At 33.1% G+C, this 25,915-nt stretch overlaps 1 protein-coding gene across 1 annotated transcript in view; it reads right to left on the bottom strand.

Moving 5' to 3' along the window:
* Positions 1-25,915, bottom strand: part of SLF1 (SMC5-SMC6 complex localization factor 1) — a 60,932-nt gene that overhangs the window by 18,166 nt on the left and 16,851 nt on the right. Inside the window, exons 6-14 of the mRNA XM_059061439.2 lie at positions 20,687-20,830; positions 14,856-15,002; positions 13,888-14,028; positions 12,873-12,995; positions 11,058-11,111; positions 9,678-9,836; positions 8,693-8,856; positions 4,757-4,888; positions 4,003-4,168 (exon numbers count right to left, since the gene is read on the bottom strand). Coding sequence (XP_058917422.1) covers positions 4,003-4,168; positions 4,757-4,888; positions 8,693-8,856; positions 9,678-9,836; positions 11,058-11,111; positions 12,873-12,995; positions 13,888-14,028; positions 14,856-15,002; positions 20,687-20,830 — 1,230 coding nt within the window. The remainder of the gene's footprint in view (positions 1-4,002; positions 4,169-4,756; positions 4,889-8,692; positions 8,857-9,677; positions 9,837-11,057; positions 11,112-12,872; positions 12,996-13,887; positions 14,029-14,855; positions 15,003-20,686; positions 20,831-25,915) is intronic.

Below are 25,915 nucleotides of genomic sequence, written 5' to 3'. Positions count from 1 at the left end.
TTATATAAAAAGATACTTTCAAATCAGGTTCTTGGATCCTTTTACACTACTTTCTTAACTATGACACTCACTATAACCACAGGAACAAGACACTGTGCTATGGACTGTACTCACTGTAACTTAACAATGCTACTATTTCTAGCACCGTGGATATATATGCTTTGGAAGTGGATTAGTGGGAAAATGGCAAAAAAAACATCCAAAGAGAAAAGCTTTCTTGCAATACCAAAATGTTTGCTAAAGCTGAAAGAACAGAACATAAATACCCTAAGAATTAACAAAGAAATGAAAGATAGATATGATTTGCACATATGACATATATTTACCTTAGATCTCCCTTCTAATAGGTAAAGGCTATTAGGAGATATTCTGTCAATACAGTTCTCTATTATCTACCAGGACTAGTAATCTTCAGTTTATAAACTTGGCAATCTTCCAAAAATTGACCAGTATATAATGCAGAACAAACTTGACTCTTGACCTCCGACTCCCAGCTTAGGGCTTTCCACAATATCCCACAGCAATTTTAAACAGTGACATGTGAAGTAAGAGAAAGTATGTTGCAGTGGAGACTTGGACACTAGTCAAGGTTTTGCCCTAAGAAGCTGTGATACCTTGAATAAGTTACTTATACTCTTTAGCCTCAATTTCCTTATCTTTAAACAGAAACTAGCTTCCATTTCTACCAATAATTGTAGGGTTATGGTTAAATAGCATTTAAGGACATCACAAAGAAAAGCAGAACTAACCACCAAGCTTAGTAAAATGTGTACCTCCTCCATAACCTTGACACATCCCACCTCTGCTCTTTGCCAAGGAAAGCCCAAAGCTTTCTCAGATTATGACAATGAAATTCATTGCCACTGTGTCACTCTGCAATACTTTCTGATTGACATTATGACAAAACAATATTAGCATAAACTGAGGACTTCTGTTTAGCTAATGACTTAAATTGAATGCTTCAACTAAGCAAATCAAGATACAAATGCTTTACAGTACAGAAAATGATGTCTGTGAACATGCATGGAATTCCTGAAATTGGAAACTGCCAAAAAGATTTAATTAAGTACAATAATGAATTCTAACACACAAAGTACCACAAGAAAAAAACAGTTTATATGAATTTAAGCAATTCAAATGTTAAATAAAATATTAATTTGCAAAGTTTAAAACCAGTTCTCGTATTACAACTGATGCTACAATTTATTGTACATTGCTTCACAAATGTTAGATTTATTTATAAATCTGAATAAAACTCTTCAAGTTAAATATGTATGAATTTGTTACTATTTACTTAGTATTTCCTAAGTAGATTCTTATATGTGGTAGTCCTTTGGTGATTTAGTAAAACTGTGAAAACATCAGTTTTATTATTGTTTTCAATTACAAAAGAGCAATTTCATTTATATAATCAAATGGATAAAAAAGAAATATTCCTTAACCAGGAAATATTTTCTATCCTTAATGATTCTATTGTCTAAACAGTAGAAAAAAGGCAGATGATAATCAGGATTTTATCAGTTTTAGCTTAGACATCTAGTTATACCCAGAAACAATCCTCCCTTTTTAATGCCAATTAAAAAAAAAAAAAAAAAAAAAAAAGGGCCCTGAACCCTGAAAAGAATGTTTTCTTTAAAGAATGCCTCACACACTCCCTAAATAAAATTTTTTAAAATCAGTAAGGGGTTCTGTTTCTAATAATGGAGGCCTAGGTAATTCAGATAAACCATCTTATAGAAGAAAACTTAAAATATTGAATAAAATATGTAAAACATCTTCAGCAAAGTTAAGAGGAATTGCTCAGCCAAGATCTAGGAGAAGGTAAAAACCAAGTGAGGCATTCAAAGCTAGCTGACTTTGCCCTAAGGACATTTGCTGACCCCAGAGAAAGAGCTGATACACAGAAGTGTGGTTTTTGGAGCCTAGGGGAAAAAGGAGTATAAAAGTCATAGCCCAAGGCATAATGCCGAATACGCTGACACCCTGTAGGGCTTCAGTCTCAAAGCAAGCATGAATCAGAAGCAAAACAACATGTATCTGTGGCCCTGTACTTTACTTTGACTATCCAGGAACCCTTGAACCAGACAACAAAAATTTTCGCTAGAGGAAGATATTCTGTGTCTTTGCCACAAACTATTTCTACAAATAATTTTTCAAATGCAATTGACGGCACACAGTCAAGCATAACTAGCTTGCAAGAGAATATAAAAGACATGAAAGAGGGAAACAGCAGAAACAAATACAAACTGACTCACAAAAACATCAAATACGGAATAATCAGACGTAGACTGTAAATTAACTATTATCGCCATGTTCAAAGAAAAAAGAAAACCTTGAAAACTTCGTAGGGAACCAGAAACCATAAAAATATATCATAGTAATTTGGAAGGAAAAAGTCTAAAACTGGGAAAAATACAAAAAATAAAAAATGCAATAGCCATGTTTATATTAGATACAGCTGAAAAGAGACTAGTGAACTAGAAATTGGATGAAAACACTATCCAGAATGCTCTGAGTATAGAAAAAAATGGAAAATATAGATGAGAGGGTAAAATACAGAGAATACAGAGGAGGTGTGACATAAGTTCATTTGGAACTTAAAAAGTAGAGGAGCGAAAAAGGATCAGAGGAAATAAATTAGAAGAGAAACTATGTAAGAATTTTCCTTAAGCAAGAAGAGACTTCATGTCTATTTAACACCAGAGGTCTCCACTCCATCTACTATGTTTTCTATCCCCAAAGAAAATATTACCTAGCGAGCAATTATGATGATATATCAGTCATGAATAACAAGAAGGCATCACTGTATATAAAGCAGACACTTAAAAAAAAAAAAGAATAAATTCCCAAGGTAGAGTCAGAGTTGATTAAAACATTTAAGATTGACCTAATAGGTGATAGAGAAAAATGTAGAATAACAGAGAAAACACATTTTGGCCTCTAATCTTATATGAGGTCAAAAAGAAATGTTGAATTAATTTCAGAAAGCGGAAATCATATAGGGCTCATTTTTTAACTATAATTTACTATTAGATATTAATAACAAAAGCATAGATAGACAAAATCTACTGACAACTAAAAGCCATCCATTTAGAAGTTTTAAAACACTCTTTTAAAATATTTCTTGGATTAAAAGGGAATTTGTTACTGACAATAAAAAACACTTTGAAAAAACAATAAGAGCACTCGAGATTAAAGTATCAAAACTTGCAGAATGAATCTCAAGTTCCACTCAAAAGGCAATTTATATTAAGTGTACATATTAGAAATAAAGACTAAATAGAAAAAAGATTCAAATATTCAAGATAGATGAGAAAGTCAAAGAAAGGAATTTTAAAAAATGAGCAGAAATTAATGATGTAATATAAAAATGTAAACAATAAAGTCCCCAAAAGCTCATTTTGAAAAGAAAGGTGACTAACACTTATTACGCCCCTAAAATGTGGAGCAGTATGTTGCTATGCACTTTACATATTTTCTGCATTTAATTTTCCCAGTTACCCTTCATATAGATAATATACTAAAATCACTGCATACTGATTTTCTAACAACAAGCAAAACCTACTTATGAAGAAATGGTTCAGGAAATAACTCTTAACATCCAGAAAGGTGTTTTAAAAACCAAGTAGAACTTTTTATTAGTAGTACACCAAAAAGTTGTATGGATTCACTCCATTTTTATAATCACAAGTTCCTTAAAAATTGAAATGTACAAAAATAAAAAAATCTAGAGTGATAAGTAACTACAGATTTCTTAGCAGTAATGGTCAAGTAACTGTCCAAATGTGGATGTAGCACTACAGCCAAGTGTGAGATGACAAAACCAGCCTCCAAGAATCTTTTACCTTAAAATTAGATAAACGAAGTAGAAAACAATGTATTTGGATGCATGTTAATTTGTCTCAAGTAATTCAAAGAATAAAGGGAAGAAAAAAGATGCATACTTCAAAGAAGTACTTTTTTCCACAGACCAATATTCATTTGTAAATTAATCCTACTTACATCATTGGACTTGCATTTTTCCTTGTGAGAATATATAGTCCACTCCAAAAGCATATTTACTGGTTTGGTTAAAAGGCCAGAGGTCTCGCTTCCTGACCAAAAGATTTCAAGAAGAACAGCCTTTCCTGTTATTTTCAGACTCTGAGAATCTGACCAGTCATACAACCTAATAAAAATATGAATGAAAAGTATATCTTTATGCCAATTTGACCACTACAGTTATTAGGCATAATATTTTGTCATAAAACAAAATTCTAGCAATTTCTGAATATAGAAGTCTATTAATATATAAGGATTATAATATCTAGTTATAATAAAGGACAAAATTTTTTAAATGGCTTCATTTCAACATAATCATCAACAAGTACACACTAATGGAACTGCAGGTTTTAGAACATATGCAGAACTTACAGATATTATAGATTCAGTATTAAAACCTGGTATAGCTTTTTTACTTAAGCATTCAATTACTAAAGAATTCAAAATTATACAAATTCTGAAAAATAAAAACAGTCTTACCTATCCAAATGTGTAAGTTAGTGAAAAATAAAAATGTGAAGTAAGGAAACATGAAAAAAGCATACAAACCTTTACAGCTATTTGAAGGACTGAATCTAGACATATGTTTTTAAAATAAATCTATATACTTGAAACTAGAAAACAAGGTTTTTTTAGAAATATGTAGATAAATAATTAGAAAAATGGTACATAAGACAATATATAGAAAAAATGTTTTTTGGTGATTAAAACTTACTTTTGACTCAGATGTCGGACTTCACTTTCAACTAAATTAAAGAAAAATTTGAGCAGTGTCAGGTGGAGCACCTTAGAACCAATAATATTTTCTGAAATTTGATGACAAAAACTTTCACTGAAAAGGCAAGACCTGGAAAACATGAACCCAACAATCTATATAACATGCAACAACTTATTGAGTAATTTGTGAGCAAAGTATTTCTTTTTTCAGAAAATCATTGGAATTTTAATAAAGCTTGCTCCAACAAAATATAAAGCAAATTCAACAAAATTTTATTAATAATATATTTTCTTCCTTTAAAAATTAAACCCTGTCAAATACCCCATGACAGTTATTTTTGTAATAATAGAGATCTAATTTCTCTATTTTTCAATGATTGTTAATGTTTAACAACCATCTGGTACTCTCCCCTTATATTCTTTATTTCATTGAAAAAGAAAAAAAATATGAGTTTCATTAAACCATTTTGATTCAGATAACCAGTTACACTTTCAATTTATAATACTCTCTATAATCCTCCTCTTACTCAAAATTATTTCCTTTTTCATTATTTAGTAAAATGAAAGTCATTTAGAGCTATTTGTTTTAGTTTTAAAAATTCTGTATTTATTTTCTTTCCATCTTCTGCAGCAGTCTTATCCAATGAACTTTCCATGATGATGGACATGTTCTACTGAAGACCTGAAATGTGGCTTGTGCAAAACTGAGGTGTTGAATTTTTAATTATTTAATCTTAATTAAATTTAAATATAGTCACATGTGGCTAGTGGCTATGGGGTTGGACAGCACAGTTCTATAGTATTTTTTAAAAGAGAACACAAAATTACTCAGAACTCCAGGACTAAGAGAGATAGTCCAGGCAACAACATTTATTACAATTTTCTTCCAACTTCATTATCAATTATACCAACAATGTACTTATAACTCTGTACCTCTGTCTCCATCTTCCCCATCTATTTTGAATACCACACTCTCAGATTAGGAGGGCCCTTAACAGCTATTAAATGTAACAATCCATTTAATACTCAAATCTGTTCTAAAAGATCCTCCTTGACCATATAGTTATCCAGTCTATCTGAAAACTGCCAGGGATGGATACCATAGTATCTTTTCTCTTTTTCTAAAAACACACATTATGAAATATTTCAAAAATACACTCAGGGACTTCCCTGGTGGCACAGTGGTTAAGAATCCGCTTGCCGATGCAAGGGACACGGGTTTGAGCCGTGGTCTGGGACGATTCCACATGCCGCAAAGCAACTAAGCCCGTGTGCCACAACTGAGCCAGCGCTCTAGAGCCCACAAGCCAGAACTGCTGAGCTCATGTGCCACAACTCCTGAAGCCCGCATGCCTAGAGCCTGTGCTCTGCAACAAGAGAAGCCCCCGCTTGCTGCAACAAGAGAAAAGCCTGCGCGCAGCGACGAAGACCCACTGCAGCCAAAAATAAATAAATTTATAAAAACAGAAATACACTCAGAAGTAGACAAGTATCACCCAGCTCATCTGTATTCCTACCACTTTCCTGGGAACCTTCCCCGAGACTCCCAACAGACCCGATTATTTTGTAATTAAACCTGGGTATCTGTTTATTAAAAAGTCTACTTTTAAGCTGCCTGAATTCCATTTCCTGTAGCATCAATTCATCCAAACATTTATAAAGCACTTATTATGTTCCAGACATTATAAGCACTGAGGAGGGAGATGTTTAACACTGAGCATCTACTCTTCTGAAAGTCAGAGGCTGCATACACTGTTGGTGGGAATGTAAACTGGTGTAGCCACTATGGAAAACAGTATGGAGATTCCCCAAAAAATTAAGAGCAGGACTACCATAAGATCCAGCTATCCCACTTCTGGGCATTTATCCAGGAATATGAAAACACAAATTTGAAAAGATATACGTACTCTTCTGTTTATTGAAGCATTATTTACACTAGCCAAAATATGGAAACAATCTTAAGTGCCCATCAACAAATGAATAAATCAAAATGTGATACACACACAAAGGAATACTATTCAGACATAAAAAAGAAAAAACTCTTGCCATTTGTGACAACATGGGTAGGTCTTGAGAGTTTATGTTAAGTGAAACAAGTCAGAAAGAGAAAGACATATACCCTATGATTTCACTCTTATGTGGGATATAAAAAACAAACAAACAAATGACCAAAATAATTGAGCAAACCAGACCAAATCAAAACAAACACAGATATGAATAGAGTAGTGGTTACCAGAGAGGAAGGGGTAGGGGGGTGGGTGGAGAGAAGGGGATCAACTGTATGGTGACAAATGGAAACTCAATTTTTGCTGGTGAGCACACTGTAGGTATACAGAAATAGAAATATAATGTTGTACACATGCAACAAATATAATGTTACAAACCAATGTTACCACAATAAATAAAAAAAGAAAGTCAGAGGCTGATTAAAGTGAAAAACTTAAAGGAAAGGGCAAGAGATAGGAAGTGGCATTTGACTTGCATTTTAAAGGATAATTAGGAGAGGCCAGGTATTTATAGGGTGGCAAGAATGGAGGTTTACATAGGCAGATAAAACATAAGAGCAAAGGGATACGAAATGAAAATAGTTCAGTCATTGGGCACGCCTGGGAAAATGATGAAGAATGGAGACATACATAGGGCTAAATCATGAAGGGTCTTACATGTTTTGCTAAGGAATTTAAAAATGTTTTCTACAGGCGATATGTGTGTTGAAGGACTTTTGTCTGGGAAATGAAAAGACCACTTTGGAAAGAGCATACTGGTGTACTTTGGAAGATGAAAAGACCACTTTGGAAAGAGCATACTGGTGTACTTTGGAAGATAAAGGGAAAAAGTAGGATCAAGACCAATAAAGTGGATATTGCAACAGTTTACATAAGAAGCAATGAAGGTTTTTTAAATAAAGGTGATGACAGCAAAGGAAGAAACAGATTTGTAAATTAGGAAGAATGGCAAATATGTAAACCATATATCCTCACATCCTACACCTATGCTGGGACAGTACTGTATTAGAATTGTGTTTACACCTTCAAAAGTGTGGGAACTGTTATTTTATCTTTTTACCTCTGAAACATAGCACAATGCCTGGCTCCCAGTAACTACTCAATAACATTTTTTGAAAGAATAAATGCATGCTAGCTAGCTGATTAGCTTCCTTCAGATATAACACAACCAAGATGGTAGGTAAATCCCTATGATCTCAAAGAGGTAACCAAAGATGTAGCTTTTGCCTGGCTAGTCAAGTATCCTTTCTCTTACTACTATGGACACCCCTAAAACTGAACATTTGTATAAAAATAAAGTACTTCCCAGACAAAGGAAGGCTATCAGATACACAGAGCTATCAGAGAAGACAAAGAAAAATGATTACTTCTGTTTGAGAGAAAGCAGCAGAAATAGGAGGGATTTCTGAAGAGATTAACATATGGAAGACAAAGGAAGGATCTAGGCAGATGACAGCATGTGCAGAGGCATGAAAGAGATGACATATTTAGGAAACATTAAGTTCAGTTTCAAAATTCAAATTTCTAGCTGAAAAAATATAACAGAAACACTAAAACAGATATTGTATACAGTTACAAGTGTTTATACTGTTGATGACCAAAATTTGATGATATTCGTATCCAATAAATTCATTTTACTTTTTAAAATATGCAAAGTTATTTTGTTAAAAAATAAAATAAAAACAAATAATGATTTGGCATTCCTGTGAGTTCATTTCATATATTTATTAAACATTTTTTTAAGTAAAATGATTGCCAAACATGACCAATTTAGACTTGGCCTTTGCAATAAATACAACACACAAACATTACACACACAAAACAATTTTTTCTAAAAAGAAATGTACTTCTTTTATCAGTATCTAACAAACACATAGCAGAACACTGACTATATGAAATTTAACCTCCTCACATGGGAAATTCCTTACCTGATAAGCACTTCTATTAGAGACCATGCCCCTTTCATACAAGTTGGACACTGAAACAACTCTAAGTAATATCTTGACATGGCTGGGGACTTCCAAGGAGGGTGAAGGTGAAGAAGAGCTGACAATATATGAAAGTATCGACCAGAAAACGTATCTATGTTATCCTATTATTTAAAAATAAACAAACAAATAAAACACAATAGCTAAAAGTACAGTTTTATCAGCTAATTTAGTTTAAAACTGTAATAACCCAGATCTAACATTTTTGGCAAAAATGTGTGTTTGGACAAAGGAGAACAGATGGAAGCATGATGTTTAGCTAATTAAATACTGCAACTGAGAGAGAGGCACACTCTAAATATGTATCTACACATTAGATAATCCTAGCTATTGGGACTAATCTATATCAAATGTCCATTTTACTTCTCATGATTAGAGTGTGATTAAAAGAGTTCCCAAATGTGACCTGAAATGAACTGAAGAAACTTTACATGTAACATTCTGACTTATCACCAACATTAGTCTGACATAGCTTAAACCTGTTGTTTCTTCAAATTGTCACCTTGATGAAGAATATGACTAGAAATCTACCTTTGAAAAGCTGTTCCTATTGGTTTTCACAATAGGAACAAGGATTAAGTTCAGTGTCTACATATACTATGAATAAAAATCATTACCAATGTACTCAATGAGTAATTTACTAAATGACATTCTAGATTCTTATAATTTGATTTTTACGTTAGATATTTTACTGCCACAGAAAAAAATTCTGAGAAAATATTAAATTAAAACACTCAAGAGTAATACCTAGTATAGAGTTTAAAAACAGAAAAGAAATGGTAATAAATAGGTACTGCATTTATTATTAAAATGAGGAAAAGAAATAATGAAGAGAGAAAATAAACTATAAACTTACAAAAACTGAGAAAGTGTTCATAGTTTAACATTCTTTGAAAGACTATAAAACCCGTAAGACTGCTCTTACCTGCAGAATGTTCTCTAGAAGAGCGTGAAGAAGGCAAACAGGAGGGATATAATGTGATTGCAAAGAGGAAAGTTCCTCAATCGCTTCTTTAAAAAACTGTCCTTCTATGAGGCTTTCAATTAAATTTAATACACCTCTGGGAAATTCAGCATTTTTAACCTAAGAAAGGAAAGATTCTATGACTCAGAGAAAAGAAGGGGAAAACTCTGAGATGAAATTTTGAATTAGCAAGGAGCCTGAATTTTCTCACCTGTAAAATGAACAATCCATACCCTCACTACTTCACTAGGTTGTTATGTGGTTCCAAAAGAATGATTTGTATGAATGTGTTTTACAATAATAAAATTACACTGCAAAACATATACATTATTATTTTATTTATTATTCTCTGTCACCTTGAATAGTAAGAGGAAACACTACCTCTAAAAGAAAACTTTAAAAGGCATTTGCAGGGCTTCCCTGGTGGCGCAGTGGTTGAGAATCCGCCTGCTGATGCAGGGGACACGGGTTCAGGCCCTGGTCTGGGAAGATCCCACATGCTGCGGAGCGGCTGGGCCCATGAGCCATGGTTGCTGAGCCTGTGCTCCGCAACGGGAGAGGCCACAACAGTGAGAGGCCCGCGTACCACAGAAAAAAAAAAAAAAAAAAAAAAAGAAAAAAGAAAAAAAGTAAAAGGCATTTGCAAAGTCTGGCTGATAATGAGACTTCAGTTGGAGGTACAACCACACAATTTTAATTTAGATGCAAAATTACTTTTTGGTGTTCTTTTAAACTTATAAGCAAACTATGCCTATTAAGATATACTACATATATTAAGATGTCATCAAGCAGTCAATATTTGCAAAAAGTGACAACTGCTATAGTATCATAAAGTTACTCTGAAGATGCACATTAATATAACTCTAAGAGTTCCACAAAATACAGCCCCGTTGGTCAAAATATTTTTAACAATAAAAGCGACTCTGACCTAGTTGAGAATCAAGAATACTCTGAAAGACTCATGGACTCAAACAATCAATTTTAAAGGAATGAATAATGATATAAAGAAAATAATATACTCATACATATTACACTGAAAATTTAATCTAGAAGTTGTAATTATGAAACCTATGAAATGTATGAATAGGGATACATAACTCACCTGTGATGAGCACAAGCTAAGTTTATAATTCTTCCTATCAATTTTTATTACTGTATAGAATTTTTTTGGGAGCTTTGATAGAATACTATTTTTCTTTTTCACTTCTGATTAGAGAAACTACATTTCAAATTTGATAAGCTTTGTCTTGCTGACAACACATACCTTTATATCAAAACAACTAATAATAAAACATAAAGCTTCCTTTTGCCCCCAATAGCACCCTACTCCAAATTTCTTACCTCAACATTGTATACTGGTTGTTTATCTATTCTAATGCAGCTGTATCTTATAGCCTACAAAACAGAAACCATTAATTAAAATTAAACATTTTTAGGTCAAACAATACAGTTCAGCTTACAAAGCATAAAACCTTGGCCAAACTTACAAAACAGATTCATTCAGGAAGACATTAATAGATATAATTGATCTGATTCTCATGTTTAACTAGGGACCTCCATCATTTTAGGGTAATAGCACTCTCATGAGTATGAACAGTCTCTATTTTCCCCTTCTAAATTAAAATAATGTACAAGGTAACGTCATATTTACTTTGAAGACCTAAAGAGGTCCATTGTCCTTAGTATTTTAATAATTAGAAATATAAATGGAGAGAGCATTTATAAAATGCTTCTATGGACTTTTGTATAAAACTCCATAGGAGAAAAAATATAGTCATGTTTTGTATATAATCACATGTAAAATCTTCCTCTATTGTAAAATGCCTGTAAGTTTGTATTTGTTTAAAAGATTATACTGGAGGGCTTCCCTGGTGGTGCAGTGGTTGAAAGTCTGCCTGTGCTCCGCAACGGGAGAGGCCACAACAGTGAGAGGTCCACGTACCACAAAAAAAAAAAAAAAAAAAAATTATATTGGAAAAATATTTGCAAACATAAAAAGAGATAATATCTTGATTATATAAAGAGTTCTAGAAGCAGTGGTATAAAACAACCTACTGAAAAAATAGAGAAAAGAGTACCAACAAGCAGTTGGCAGAAGAAGAAATATACAAATGGCAAGTGAAGGCTTTATAAAATATGCTCAAACTTGCTACTAACAGAAGAAATACAAATTAAAACAATGAGAGAGGCTTGGCTTCCACTTAGGATATAGAAAGCTGAAAAGAGAGGCCTTCCCACATTACGAACAATAAAAATGGAAAATCTATGAAATGATAACTTCACCTGAACCCTTACGACAGCAGAGGTCTTAGTGCAACAAACTAAACAGAGATATGAAGAAAGACAGGAACCTCCAAGGACATGGGACATGAGCACCGATTTATCTGAGAGAGTTTAGCAGGAAGAGGACTCCACTACAGTGGGTAAGATTTCAGCTTAAATTTTTCACCACTTACTAAAGGCCAAGTGTGGGCCAGCATGAGAAAACGGAACCCCTGGGAATCAACAAAATGCGGGGAGTTTGCATTCAACGGCATGATCTTCTCCACGGACCTCACTGGGTGCTCATACAAACGAAAAGAGACAGGGTGGGAGACTAAGTAAAGTCTCCCTAGTGGTGGAGGCCGAGACTTGAACAGTGGCTGCTGTGGGAAGGGCAGCAAATGTGGTTACCCTCAGGGCACACACGCAAACCCATAACCTGCTGGATAAGGAAGTAGGAAAAAAATCCTTTACCCCCAGAGAGGGGCAGTTAGAGATGGAGATCCCAGATCATCCCCTATTACTTGGGGCAGGGCAAGAACACTGAAAAAGCCTTTCCCCAAAACCCAGGGAGCCTCAAAGCCTTTCTCAGACTGAGGCTGAACGCGGACAACAGAAACGGGGATCCTCTAGCCCTCATTCTCCAATAGCGGGTTAACAAGCAACAGCAGTTTGTAAAACACATAACTTATCCGTGATATCACTGAGGTATAAATGGCAGAGAATTCACTAAATGTCTAAAGACGATAATTACTATTAACGAAAATTAATGAAGAAAAAAATTTTAAGACATATTAAACATAATAAAATGACTCATTATTACTATTATTATACGTTGGTTACACTACAGAATGAGAGAAAACTATATAAAATTTTTAGTATGTCAAGTTCTACCTGAGCTCTGTATATCTGTTTCCTTAAGGCATTTTTTATGTCAACAATATCCACATCTGTCCTGATATCCTTGGTTTTTGATTCTTTGGCATGATCAGCAAAAACAGAATTCTTCATTTCTTTCTGTATACACAAAAAAGTACTTTGGACAATGTACTAGAGTGTCAACATAAATGTTAAGTATCACAATGGACAACATAACACAAGAACACATTCATGCAGTGTTAACCACAGCAAAGATCCTTACAATTATATTACATAAAGATTACAGAATGAAATTAAAAAAATTAAAAACCAAAAGTTTTAAGTGCAAAGTTTTACCAGATATTTACATGTGCTCTTTAAGTACTTTTTATTTTAACCTGTTCCAAACCTTTCCTGGAACCTCTCTCTCTCTTCCTTGTTTTTTTTTTTTGGTTGCCATGTTCCCATAAAACATGATTATATTCCTTTATCATTCTTCTGAAGATCCTTCTGAATAAATATAAACACGCTGCCTATACTATAAAATAAAGTTATACTCTGGAAAAATTAACTCAAGAAGGATCCTGTTTAAAAGACAAGCTATCTTATTAATAATGGTCTGTACTATACCAGGGAAGAGCAAGATAAAAAACTAAAATTTAGATTATTTAGATTAGAATGTATTAGCCAAACTACATACACGTGTATTTTTCATTTTAAGAATTTTAGCCTCTTTTGTTAGAACCTTTCTTTTCTTTTTTGTTTTAGTCAGGCAAAATAAAATATATTTGAATATCCTGATTATTAACTCAAATTCTTTCTGTACACATGTAAAAATATTTTCATTGTGAACCAAAGCTAATTATAACATTAATTATGAATATTACACCAGATCAAATCAAGAAGATTCTTTTCATAAGATGTACAGCTTATATTTAACATAGCAAGCAATCACAAAAATCAGATTATATGTGTAGGTGATATTAGTGAAGAGCCAAAAGAAATTAAAACTGTTTTTTGTTTTTTTTCAGCTTAGCTTACAAAGTTTTACCTGATCTCTGTAAATGTGCTTTATTAAGGTACTTTTGTCACGTTCATTGTCCTTCCGGGAATCTCTTTCTTTCTCTTTTTTGCGTTTTTTCCTCAAAGTATAATTCCTTTGAATATCTTCACCCTTTTTCTTAATTTCCTTCTAAACATATTTAGACCACAATTAAACAAATCTACATGAATATGTTACAAAATCCACATAAATTCAAGACGAGTCTGACTTATAACACATTAAAAAAAAAAGTTATATACAATACGAAATCTCATTCACTCTTGGGGTGGGTATACATTAGTAAAATATTTTGGAAAACAGTTGTTCATTATCTAGTAGACTTGAACATGCACAGTCCTTATAACCCAGAATTCTCTTAGGGATATATCCTAAGCTAGAGGAACTCTTGAACATGTGCAGCAAAAGTAATATAAGAAAAGGTTCATACTATTCATGGCAGAAATGCTCACAGTTACAAACACCAATCAATCCATCAAAAACAAACCAGTAAAAAGAAACCAAAATATTTATCAATAGTAAAATGGATAAAAGGTGTAATTGTGAAACAATGAAACATATACACCCACAGAAAAGCAAGTCACAGAAGATTATAAATACCACAAACTAGACAAGTTCATTAACAGGCAAAACTAAACAATGTATTGGTGAAACTATAATGAAAAACAAGAAAATATTAAAACAAATTCCAAAACAGAGGTTACCTATCATGGGTAAAAGGAAGAAAAAGGAATGCAGTTTGGAAATGACACACCAGAATCTTAAAAAGCTGGGAATGCTCTATTTCTTAACCTAGCTGGTAGGTACATAGCACTCATTTTTGTACTCTTTCAAAAATTATACACAAATGCCTTATAAACACATATAATGTATACATAATTCAGAAGAAACAACTTCATAACTAGCATTATTAGAAAAGAGTATAAAATATAAATTACTTTAAATTTGGAAGGTCTTACCTGATTTCCATATGTATGCCTTCCTAAGGCATTTCTCATTTTAACAAATTTCAAATCTTTACTAGAATCTCTGTACTTTTCTTTTCTGTGATGTTCAGTTAAAACAGAACTAATATTAACATCTTCATCATGATTTTTCACTTCTTTCTGCATGTTTATAAAAATACTTTAGTTAGACTATAGATTAGCCATAGCCTCAACACAACCAATGCAAGTCACAACAAAAAAAACTCAGGAACGTAGGTTTTATGAAACATACACATGAGATTAAATATAGTAAAGAGCATTATGAATTATTACATTTTAGTTATACTAAGATGAAACAGAAAAATAAAGATTTTTAGTTCTTAAAGTTTATACTGTGTTTACAAACACATTTAATTTAGGTATTTTGTTAACTTACTCTTTCTTGGAATCTCTGCCTTTTAAAAAATTTGTCATATGATTAGTCAAAACAGATTTGGTTATCTTCATTATTTTCTTTTATTTTTCCAAATGTTTGTGAAAACAATTTAGGCTCTACATCAAATAGAGTCTTGCCATTATTAGGCATACCAAATGAAACATCTCAGAAAATCTTTGTATAGGAACTAGGTATAATAACATTAAAACAGATAAGAAGTATTGCAAACCATGTTGTTTATTCTTTACACTAAGAAATTTATTTAAAATAATAGAAATTGCGACCTCAATTTGATATACATTCTCCTGAGTTCTAAAAGGAACTCAAGATGTTTACAGATGTATTCTTTTTACTTTTTAAAAAAATTTAGATATAGTTGATGTACAATATTGTAAGTTACAGGTATACAATGTAATGATTCACAATTTTTAAAGGTTATACTCAACTTATAGTTATAAAATACTGGCTATATTTCCTGTGTTGTACAATATATCCTTGTAGCTTATTTTATGCCTAATAGTTTATACCTCTTAGTCCCCTACCCTTATATTGCCCCCTCCCAGCTATTCCATCTCCCCCCTGGTAACCACTAGTTTGTTCTCCATATCTGTGAGTCCATTTTAATTTTGTAATATTCAGTAGTTTATTTTTTAGATTCCACATATAAATTATATCATACAGTATTTGTCTTTCTCTGTTTGACTTATTCCACTTAGTATAATACCTCCAAGTCCATTCATGTTGTTGCAAATGGCAAAATTTCATTTTTTATGGCTGAGTAGTATTCAACTATATCTATATGCCTATACAGATATACAGATCTCCCATCTTCTTTATCCATTCATTTGTTGATGGACACTTAGGTTGCTTCCATATCATGGCAATTGTAAATAATGCTGCTATAAACATTGGTATGCTTGGATATTTTGAAACAAGTGTTTTCCTTTTTTTCTGATATGTACCCAGGAATGAAATTGCTGGGTCATATGGTAGTTCTACTTTTAGTTTTGTTGTTTTTCTTTAGAAACTACCATACTATTTTCCACAGTGGGTGCACCAATTTATATTCCCATCAACAGTGTACGAGGGTTCCATTTTCTCTACATCCTTACCAATATTTGTTATTTGCGGTTTTTTTCATGATAGTCATTCTGACAGATGTGAAGTGATATCTCATTGTGGATTTAATTTGCATTTCTCTGATTAATGATATTTTCATACACCTGCTGGCCATCTGTATGCCTTCTTTAAAAAATTGTCTTTTCAGGTCTTCTGCCCATTTTTTAATCGGGTCGTTTTTTTGGTGTTGAGATGTATGACCTGTTTATATATTTTGGCTATTAACCCCTTATTGGTCACATCATTAGCAAATATTTCCTCTCATTCAGTAGGCTGTCTTCATTTTGTCGATGGTTTACTTTGCTTTGTGAAAGCTTTTAAGTCTAATCAGGTATCATTTATTTATTTTTGCTTTTATTTCCTGTGCTTTAGGATACAGATTCAAAAAAAATACTGTGACAATTTATGTCAAAGAGTGTTATGCCTATATTCTCTTCTGAGAGTTTTATGGTTTCAGGGCTTACATTTAAGTCTTTTATATATTTTGAGTTTATTTTTGGACATAAAGTGAGGAAATGTTCTAATCTCATTGTTTTATATTTAACTGCCCAGTCTTTCCAGCAGCACTTGTTGAAGAGACTGTCTTTTCACCATTCCATATTCTTGCCTCCTTTGTTGTAGATTCATTGAGCATAATTGTGTGAACTTACTTCTGGGCTCTCTGTTCCAATCATCTATGTGTCTATTTTTGTGCCAGTACCATACTGTTTTGATTACTGTAGATTTGTAGTATAGTCGGATGCAGTATAGTCCGAAGTCAGGGAGCATGATTCTTTTGGCTCTGTTCTTCTTTCTCAAGAGTGTTTTGGCTATTCGGGCTCTTTTGTGTTTCCATTCAAATTTCAAAATTATTTGTTCTACTTCTGTGAAAAATGCCCTTGGCATTTTGATAGGGATGGCACTGAATTTGTAGATTGTCTTGGTTAGTATGGTCATTTTTAACAATATTAATTCTTCCAATCCATGAATATGGGATATCTTCCCACTTGTTTGTGTTGGCTTCAATTTCTTTCATCAGTGTCTTAGTTTTCTGAGCATCGGTTTTTTACCTCCTTAGGTAGGTTTACTCCCAGGTATTTTATTCTTTTTGATGCAATGGTAAATGGGATTGTTTCCTTAATTTCTCTTTCTGATAGTTTGTTGTTAGTGCATAGACATGCAGATTTCTGTATATTAATTTTGTATTCTGCAACTTTACAGAATTCATTACTGAGTTCTAGCAGTTTGCTGATGGCATCTTTAGGATATTCTATGTATAGTATCATGTCATCTGCAAACAGTGAGAATTTTACATCTTTCTTTTCAATTTGGCTTCCTTTTATTTCTTTTTCTTCTGATTGCCATGGTTAGGACTTCCAATACTGTGTTAAATAAAAGTAGTGAGAGTGGGCATCCTTGTTTTGTTCCTGATCTTAGAGGAAATGCTTTCAGCTTTTTCCCATTGAATATAATGTTAGCTGTGTGTTGGTCATATGCGGCCTTTATTATGTTGAGGTATGTTCGCTCTATGCCCACTTTCTACAGAGTTTTTAACATAAATGGATGTTGAAGCTTTTTCTGTACCTATTGAGATAATCATATGCTTTTTATTCTTCAATTTGTTAATGTGTTGTATCACACTGATTGATTTCCAGTATTGAAAAATCCTTAAAACTCTGGGATAAATGCCACTTGATCATGGCATATGATCCTTTTAATGTACTGTTGGATTCAGTTGTGTTAATATTTTATTGAGGATTTTGCATCTATGTTCATTAGTGACACTGGCCTGTAATTTTCTTTTTTTTGTGATACCACTGTCTGGTTTTGGTAACAGGGTGATGCTGGCCTCATAGAATAAGTTTGGAAGCATTCCTTCCTCAGCAATTCTCTGGAGTATATTGAGAAGGATAAGTGTTAAATGTTTGGTAGCATTCTCTAAATGTTTGGTAGCATTCACCTGTGAAGCTATGTGGTCCTGGACTTTTGTATGTTGGGAGATTTTAAATTACTGACTCAGTTTCATTACTGGTAATTGGTCTGTTCACATTTTCTATTTCTTCCTGGCTCAGTCTTGGTAGATTGTACATTTCTAGGTATTTGTCCATTTCTTCTGGGTTGTCCATTTTATTGGCATATAGCTGTTTGTAGTAGTCTCTTATGATCTTCTGTATTTCTGTGGTGCCAGTTGTCTTTTTCATTTCCAATTTTATTGATTTGGGCCCTCATTTTTTCTTGATGAGTCCAGCTAAAGGTTTATCAATTTTGTTTATCTTTTCAAAGAAGTAGCTTTTAGTTTCACTTCTTTTTCTAGTTCCTTTAGGTGTAAGGTCAGGTTTTTTGAGATTTTTCTTGTGTCCTGAGGTAAGCTTGTATTGCTATAAACTTCTTAGAATGTATTTTACTGCCTTCTACTGATTTTAGATCACCATGCTTTTGTTTCCATCTGTCTCCAGGTATTTTTTTGATTTCCTCTTTGCTTTCTTCACTGAATAACTGATTGTTTAGTAGCATTTTTTAGCATCCATCTGTTTGTGTTTTTTGATTTTTATTCTTGTAGTTGATTTCTAGTTTCATAGCATTGTGGTTGGAAAAGTTGCCAGATAAGATTTCAATTTTCTTAAATTTACTGAGGTTTGTTTTGTGGCCTAGCCTGGAGGATGTTTAATGTGCACTTGAAAAGAATGTGTATTCTGCTGCCTTTTGATGAAATGCTCTATATACACATATCTATTAAGTCCATTTGGTTTAATGTGTTATTTAAAGCTAGTGTTTCCCTATTGATTTTCTGTCTGGATGATCTTTCCGTTGATATATGTGGGGTGTTAAAGTCCCCTACTATTATTGTATTGATATTACTGTCAAGTTCTCCATTTTGTTTGTTAATATTTGCTTTACGTATTTAGGTGGTCCTATGTTGGGTGCATATACATTTACAATTGTTATATCTTCTTCTTGGATTGATCCCTTGATCATTATATAATGTCCTCCTTTGTCTCATAACAATCTTTAAAGTCTATTTTGTGTGATGTAACTGTTGCTATGCTGGCTTTCTTTTGATTTCAATTTGCATGGAATATCTTTGTCCATCCCCTCACTTTGTGTATGTCATTAAATCTGAAGTGAGTCTCTTTTTGGCAGCATATATATGAGTTTTGTTTTTGTATGCATTCAGCTACTCTGTCTTTTGATTGAAGCATTTTATACACAACCTCTTGAGTTCTAAACTCAAGATGTTTACAGATGTATTTTAATAATTTCCCTATCTTTCATAAAATCTCCATTGTTTTTCATGTTAAATAAAACTAAATTTATTTAATAACTCCATTATTTTACATCCTTTCTATATGTAAAAAATGTTATACTGTGGCTTATAATGCATATTTCGATATATGAACTCAAAAAACCTCTTATTAAGATCATGTACACATAGTTAATCATAGAAAATCATCTAAGTCACATAAATATCAACCATATTTTGAAAAAGCTAGAGAAAATCGCAAAAATGTTTTACCCTCTTAGAAAGTTTTATTTACAGTCTCCATATATGATTTTGTAAGGTACTACTCAGTCAAAGAAGTTCAAAATTGTTCATAGAATTCTCTTTGTAAAATGTGACAGATGCAGTAAAAACAAATTTTAATTTCTTCCTAATCACATTTTAAAATATTTTAGTTTAGACTAAGTAATAATAATTACTAGGCTAATGAATTGGTAAACCAATTAGAGTCTCTTTTATAAAAATCAGTATGAAACTGAACATAACTGAACATTAGGTCTTCTAAGGTAGAACTAATAATGTCTTTTTTTGGTTGCTCCTACTAACTGAAAAATTTTAGTTGAGAGCCACAAATATGCTTTCGTAACGTACTTTTCATTGCTCCAAATTCAGAGTCCTTCATGTTTTTTTGTTTTCCATATTTAATCAATCTGGAATTCACTCGTGCCATTTTAAAAAACTTGATCTATATGCAGTAAAATACTTGAATTTAGACCATGAATATGAATACATATGATGAATCCTTTGTAAGACACACGTTACATTCAACATACTGATTTGTTTTAAGTAATTACCATGTGTTGAGAACACACTATGTATTAGGAACTGTGAATTTCCATATGCACATGTATATTATTTCAATAAGAGCCTCAAAATAGAGACATGGACAATATCCCAATATGTTCAAATTATAGACTGTAAATCAGAGCTGGGTTCAAATACCAGCTCTGTGATTCCAAAATCATTGTTATTTCCACCAAATAATGCCTCTCACAAATTTTGTAAGAAAAATCAGAAATGTAAGATTTTTTTTAGAGTATAAAGTGTTACCTGGGTTCTGCACATGATCTCTTTTAAGGCACCTTTCATTTCAAGAAATCCCATATCTTTCCTGAAATCTTTGTTTTTTTCTTGATTGCTATGGTTATTCCAAATAGAACTGGTTTGGGAATCTTCATCATTCTGAATTTCTTTCTGTATATGTAAAAATGGTTTAGGCAATCAAGTATGATTTCAACATTATGTACTCTTTATGGTATCCAACTTTATAATTGCAAAATATTTTGGTAGTCAAACAAGTATGTACAAGAATGCACTCTTCTAAATCAAAGGTTATTAAACAGTAGTAAGTTCCTTGAAGGGAAAAAAAATTACAACAAAGGTCCCAAATAATAAAATAATAATAATGTATCTCAAGAAAAGCTAACTTTTTATGAATCATGAACAAAACTATTTTATCTAGTACCATACCAAGTTAAAGTTAAAGTTACAATCTACTTCAACATTTTCTGATTATAGATTATTTCTCAGTTTATTTTTTTCAGCTTTTTACTAGTAAGACTTCTTATTTGCACATCTATTATACAGAGAAGAAGAAAATAGGCTAATAGTTGAATTCACAGCTCTTATTATACTTGAACATTAGTAAGCAATTATCTTCACCTAACTCTATCTCAAACACATTTATTTCTCCAAACTGAATTTTTAACTACCTACCAATAATAATTTAAAATGTAGTTGCATATGTACTTACACATAAAATTCTTGAAGTTTAGTAAGATAAAGAATTGAGAGTAAAGATGAATTCAAGTACTTATTATGCAAGAGTATTCAAAGATTCACCATCTTTACACAAAGAGACTGGAGAATCATTGTCCTCCTAGGGAACAATCATGATATAGCTGAAATGTGGTTAAGGCCTACGGTGTGATCTTTGGTTCCCTTTCACTTGTACTGGGCTTCCTATATGGATGTGAGGTCCCTTTAGCAGCCTGCAATCTTGCAACCAGACAACAATCCCTGAGAGTAGCTGATTAAATTTCTTCAGTTACTCAGAAAAGTGAAATTGAAAGCCATGAAAAATGAAGACTTCTTCTGTCTTATTCCTGGACTCAAAGAAAGTATTACTCTGAATGTACAATTTCCATTAAGGACAATTTAATTGGGATAAACTGAGTTTCTAGCTTCAAATTTCACATGGTTGACAAAGAGGAAAAATCCTCAGGCTTAGATCATCAAGAAATGTCTAAAATACAGGATGAATTATCCCATATAGTTTCCAGTTACACAGAATACATACACAACAGAACATACCATTATCATTAGCAACTAGGGAAGAACATACTGTTTTCTAATTCTGAGTATTAAGATGCTATATACTGATCTGCGAATTAGAATGTATGATTCAAGTACCCTATTTAAGTTGAATGACTAAAAATCACAACATGATAAACTATGACATTTGGAAAATTTTTAAAAATAATCTATTTTCTATAGCACTAAACAAATGATCAACATATAATTGTCTCCAAGCCACTCTCTCTCCAACCGGCTACTCTTATGAAAGATATGGGCATTATTTTTCTGTAAATATTCGTTACTTATTCCTTATTTAATAAAATTTTAGTGCCAACAATACACTAGGCATTGTGTTAGGTGTTCGTCTCCTATATGATCTACGAAAAGAGCACCATGTCTAATCTCCCTTATATAGTATAATGCTATGTTACAAACGGATGACCAAAAGCCTACTAATTCAGTAAATTATTCTATTACCTAAGATAGGGCAGCACAGTGTGGAAATAATAGTTGCCCTGGCTTCTGATTCACATATTTGACTTTGTTTTTTGTCTCAAAATAGGTATGGATATGCTTTGGTCTCAGGTCTTATTCCTTGATTCAGCCATGTCATTTGCCACACAACTTGAATGAATTCACAAGACTGGACGGAGAGCCAGAGAGGTCAAGTAATTAGAACAAGCATCTTCTGAGTACTCTACATGGTTCTTTTTGCGGGGGGCGGGGGGGGCACACTGTGTGGCTTGTGGGATCTTAGTTCCCCAACCAGGGATCGAACCTGGCCCCCCTGCAGTGGAAGCACGAAGTCCTAACCATTGGATGATTAGGGAATTCCCAGAGTGTTTTACATGGTTCTTAACTAGACTGACTACTAGCATATCATAATCTCTACAGCATTAAGTATTTTTAACTACCCAGAAAGAGACTTTCCTATTATCAAGGAAATCTAATAATACTCAAAATGAGAAAAGTAAAGGGAGACTCAAGGAGAGCAGCCTTAAAATTTTTTGAGTGCTTGGTCTTAAATTTTTGGTCTGACATATGATAGTTGTGAGATCATGGGAAAATTATTAAATTTGATTATACGTCATTTCACTAACTGTAAAATGAGGCCATACTGCATACCACACAGTAACATAAGGTTTAAAATAAGATTAAGTGTGTAAAGTGCTTAGCATAGTGCCTGGCACACAGTAATCACTCACTAAAGAATGGCTTAGAGTAACAGTTGTATAACAACCAAAGTAAGGTATTACCTTCTACATGCAAAGGAAGAAATTCGGTCACAGAATAAATGACTTCCCTATGGTTAAAGAAGTAATAAGTTACAAATCTAGGTCAACAATTAGTTGATCTGGAACAAAACGTGTATGTTTTTTCAATTACTACTATATTTCCATAAGACTTTTCCGTGGATCATTTTATTTTATTTCTTGGACAGATAATCAAAAGAAGTTTTGAATCTTCCTAAGTATTCTCTCCTTTTTGTGACATCTTCCTTGGGCCAAACAGTTTAAATACATTAGTCACTTGCTCTTCTGTATTTCTCTACCTTGCACATGATTTAACCAATGCACAATACATACTAAACTGTAATTAACAGTTTCCACATTCTGTTTACACCACATTTTGTTTTTTAGGTCTGGCAGGTAGTCTTATTCATTTTCTATAGTGCATAGCATAATGCCTGGTACAGCAGAAGTCTTCAGCAAGTATCTATAAACCTGAACTAAATAATTCCTAATTCTGTTACTAAATGGCTTTCCAAAAAGTTAAGTAGGTTAAACACAACTATTTTTTAAACAATTGCTCAATTGTTACTTTTGACTCAGTCATTTTATATGGCAACTCTTCTTAGAGGACACTTCAGAATCCATCTAATGAGGAATGTATTATATTCTATGCCAAGGAGGTAGAAGAAAAGCAAGACATCAAAATGAAGTTAACTAACTTATCCTCAGAAGGGATCACAAAATGCCTTCCTTATTTGGAATGAATGGTTATGAACTAACTCTTAGCTGTCTAATCTAGAGCTTATAAAACAATGTATTCTAAAAACAAATATAAGTTAGAGATTGTCTATTATTTTTGCTTGATATACTAATGCCCTCTAGTACTTCAGCAGCTGCATCCGATTGTGTCAGATTACTGCAAAATATGATTATGGAGAAAGCATAATACATATTACTTTTTGTTCATTTCTTTCCATAGAGAAAGGGAAATTCAGATACTTTTTCTAATTTAGTTAAGAATGGTTTTCATTCTGTTGAGAGTTAATACTACCTTTAAACTGTTCAGTCAGGTAGATCAGATAGGATGCTTTAGGCTGCAAGTAATAGAAAACCAATTCAAACTAACGTAAACAACATGGAGATTGTTACCTCACAGAATGGCAATATGGTCCATTGCTAAGTCAAGTTTCAGGGTTGATTAATCCAGCCACTCAAGTATCAATGTAGACAAGAGTCTACATTCTGTCTCTACATTTTGCTGTCTACAAGATTGGTTTCAACCTAAGGCTACTTCTCCTCATGGTCAAAGAATGGCTGCCAGTACTAATTAAGGTTTCGTTTTATTTTTCCATGTTTATATCTAGCAGATGCCAGGCTGCCAGAGGCTCTTTTCAGAACGAGAAAGAAACTTCCCAGAAGCTCTTAAATACCTCTCTTCATGTCCCATGAATCAGAACTGGCTGACATGCCCACTCCTAGACCAATCATTGTCAAGGACAATGAGATTATCCATAGTCCAAGCAGATCCATCCTCTGAACTAAGGTCAAATTTCCAATCCACACTGCCGCTACTCAGTAGGGAAAGGTAATTATAGAATGATATATTACATCTACTCTTGGAATACTCAAGGGTTGTTCATAATTTCTCTATCAATCTAACAAATATAAAATGAGAACTCATGCTAGGCTTTATGCAAGATGATTCAGATGTAACTATGGAAAAGATAGACATCATCCTTGATGACACAGTGCTTTTGGTTTAGGTGGGGAAAAAGACATGAACCAAGTAATCAGCCAATTAATTACAACTGTGATGAGTACTATAAAGCAAAATAGTGATATCAGAACACATTAGAGGTGAACCTAACTATTTTAATAATGGGCCAGGGAGGCTTCCTTGAAGAGGCAGCATTATAACTGCAAACTGAATAAGCAGGAAGTAGGCAGGCATAGGGAGTGAGAGAATAGTGGAAAGGACCTTAGCTTTTCAGAAGACACTGAGGTAGGAAGTAGCCTAGCCTGTTTAAGAAACTGGTAGAATGCAGCTGTGTTATAGTATAGTGGGCATAGGAAAAAGTAGAGCAGGCTATAGTTGCAAAGGTCGGAGTGACAGGAACCCTGTGCTAACTTAAAGCTGTATTAGAGATTTACAACTTTATCCTAAGGGCAATGGGAAGCCATTGGACAGTTCTAAGTAGGAGAGAGACAGCATCAGAACTATTTTAGAAAGAGCATTTTAGATGTTACTTCTGGATGAAGCTGAATGGACTAGAAAAAAGTAAGAGTTACTAGGAAATTAGCAAAAGTAAAGAAGTAGAACAATAGGGAGAATAATAAGGGGTTGATTCCAGGAGCACAGGGCAAAGAGGATGAACTCAATATGTTAGTATAGAAGAGAAGCCGTTTATTCAAGAAGTATTTGAAATAAAATCAATAGGATTTGGTAATTGACAAGATGTGGGGAATAAAGGAAAGGAAGGTTTCAAGGGTGATTCCCAGGTTTCTAACATAAATTACTAGACAAAAGATTGTATAGTATTTATTGAGATGGGAAACAATGAAGAAGGAGCTAAGTTTTCCTAGAAGACCAAGATTCAGTTTTTAGACATACTGCAGGTTCTCTTCCACCTTGAGTGACCCTTCTTAAAAATTCTTCTTTGCTTACCTTTAGAGCAATTCTTCTAGGGTTATTTCCATTCAAACTACTTAAGGAGTGGTATGTGCACCAAGTGAGGAGATGTAGGTGGAG

This window comes from Kogia breviceps, chromosome 4, assembly GCF_026419965.1.
Source record: "Kogia breviceps isolate mKogBre1 chromosome 4, mKogBre1 haplotype 1, whole genome shotgun sequence".
Lineage (NCBI taxonomy): Eukaryota > Metazoa > Chordata > Mammalia > Artiodactyla > Physeteridae > Kogia > Kogia breviceps.
Note: the sequence above shows the minus strand (reverse complement) of the source record. Positions and strands in the feature narration are given on the sequence as shown.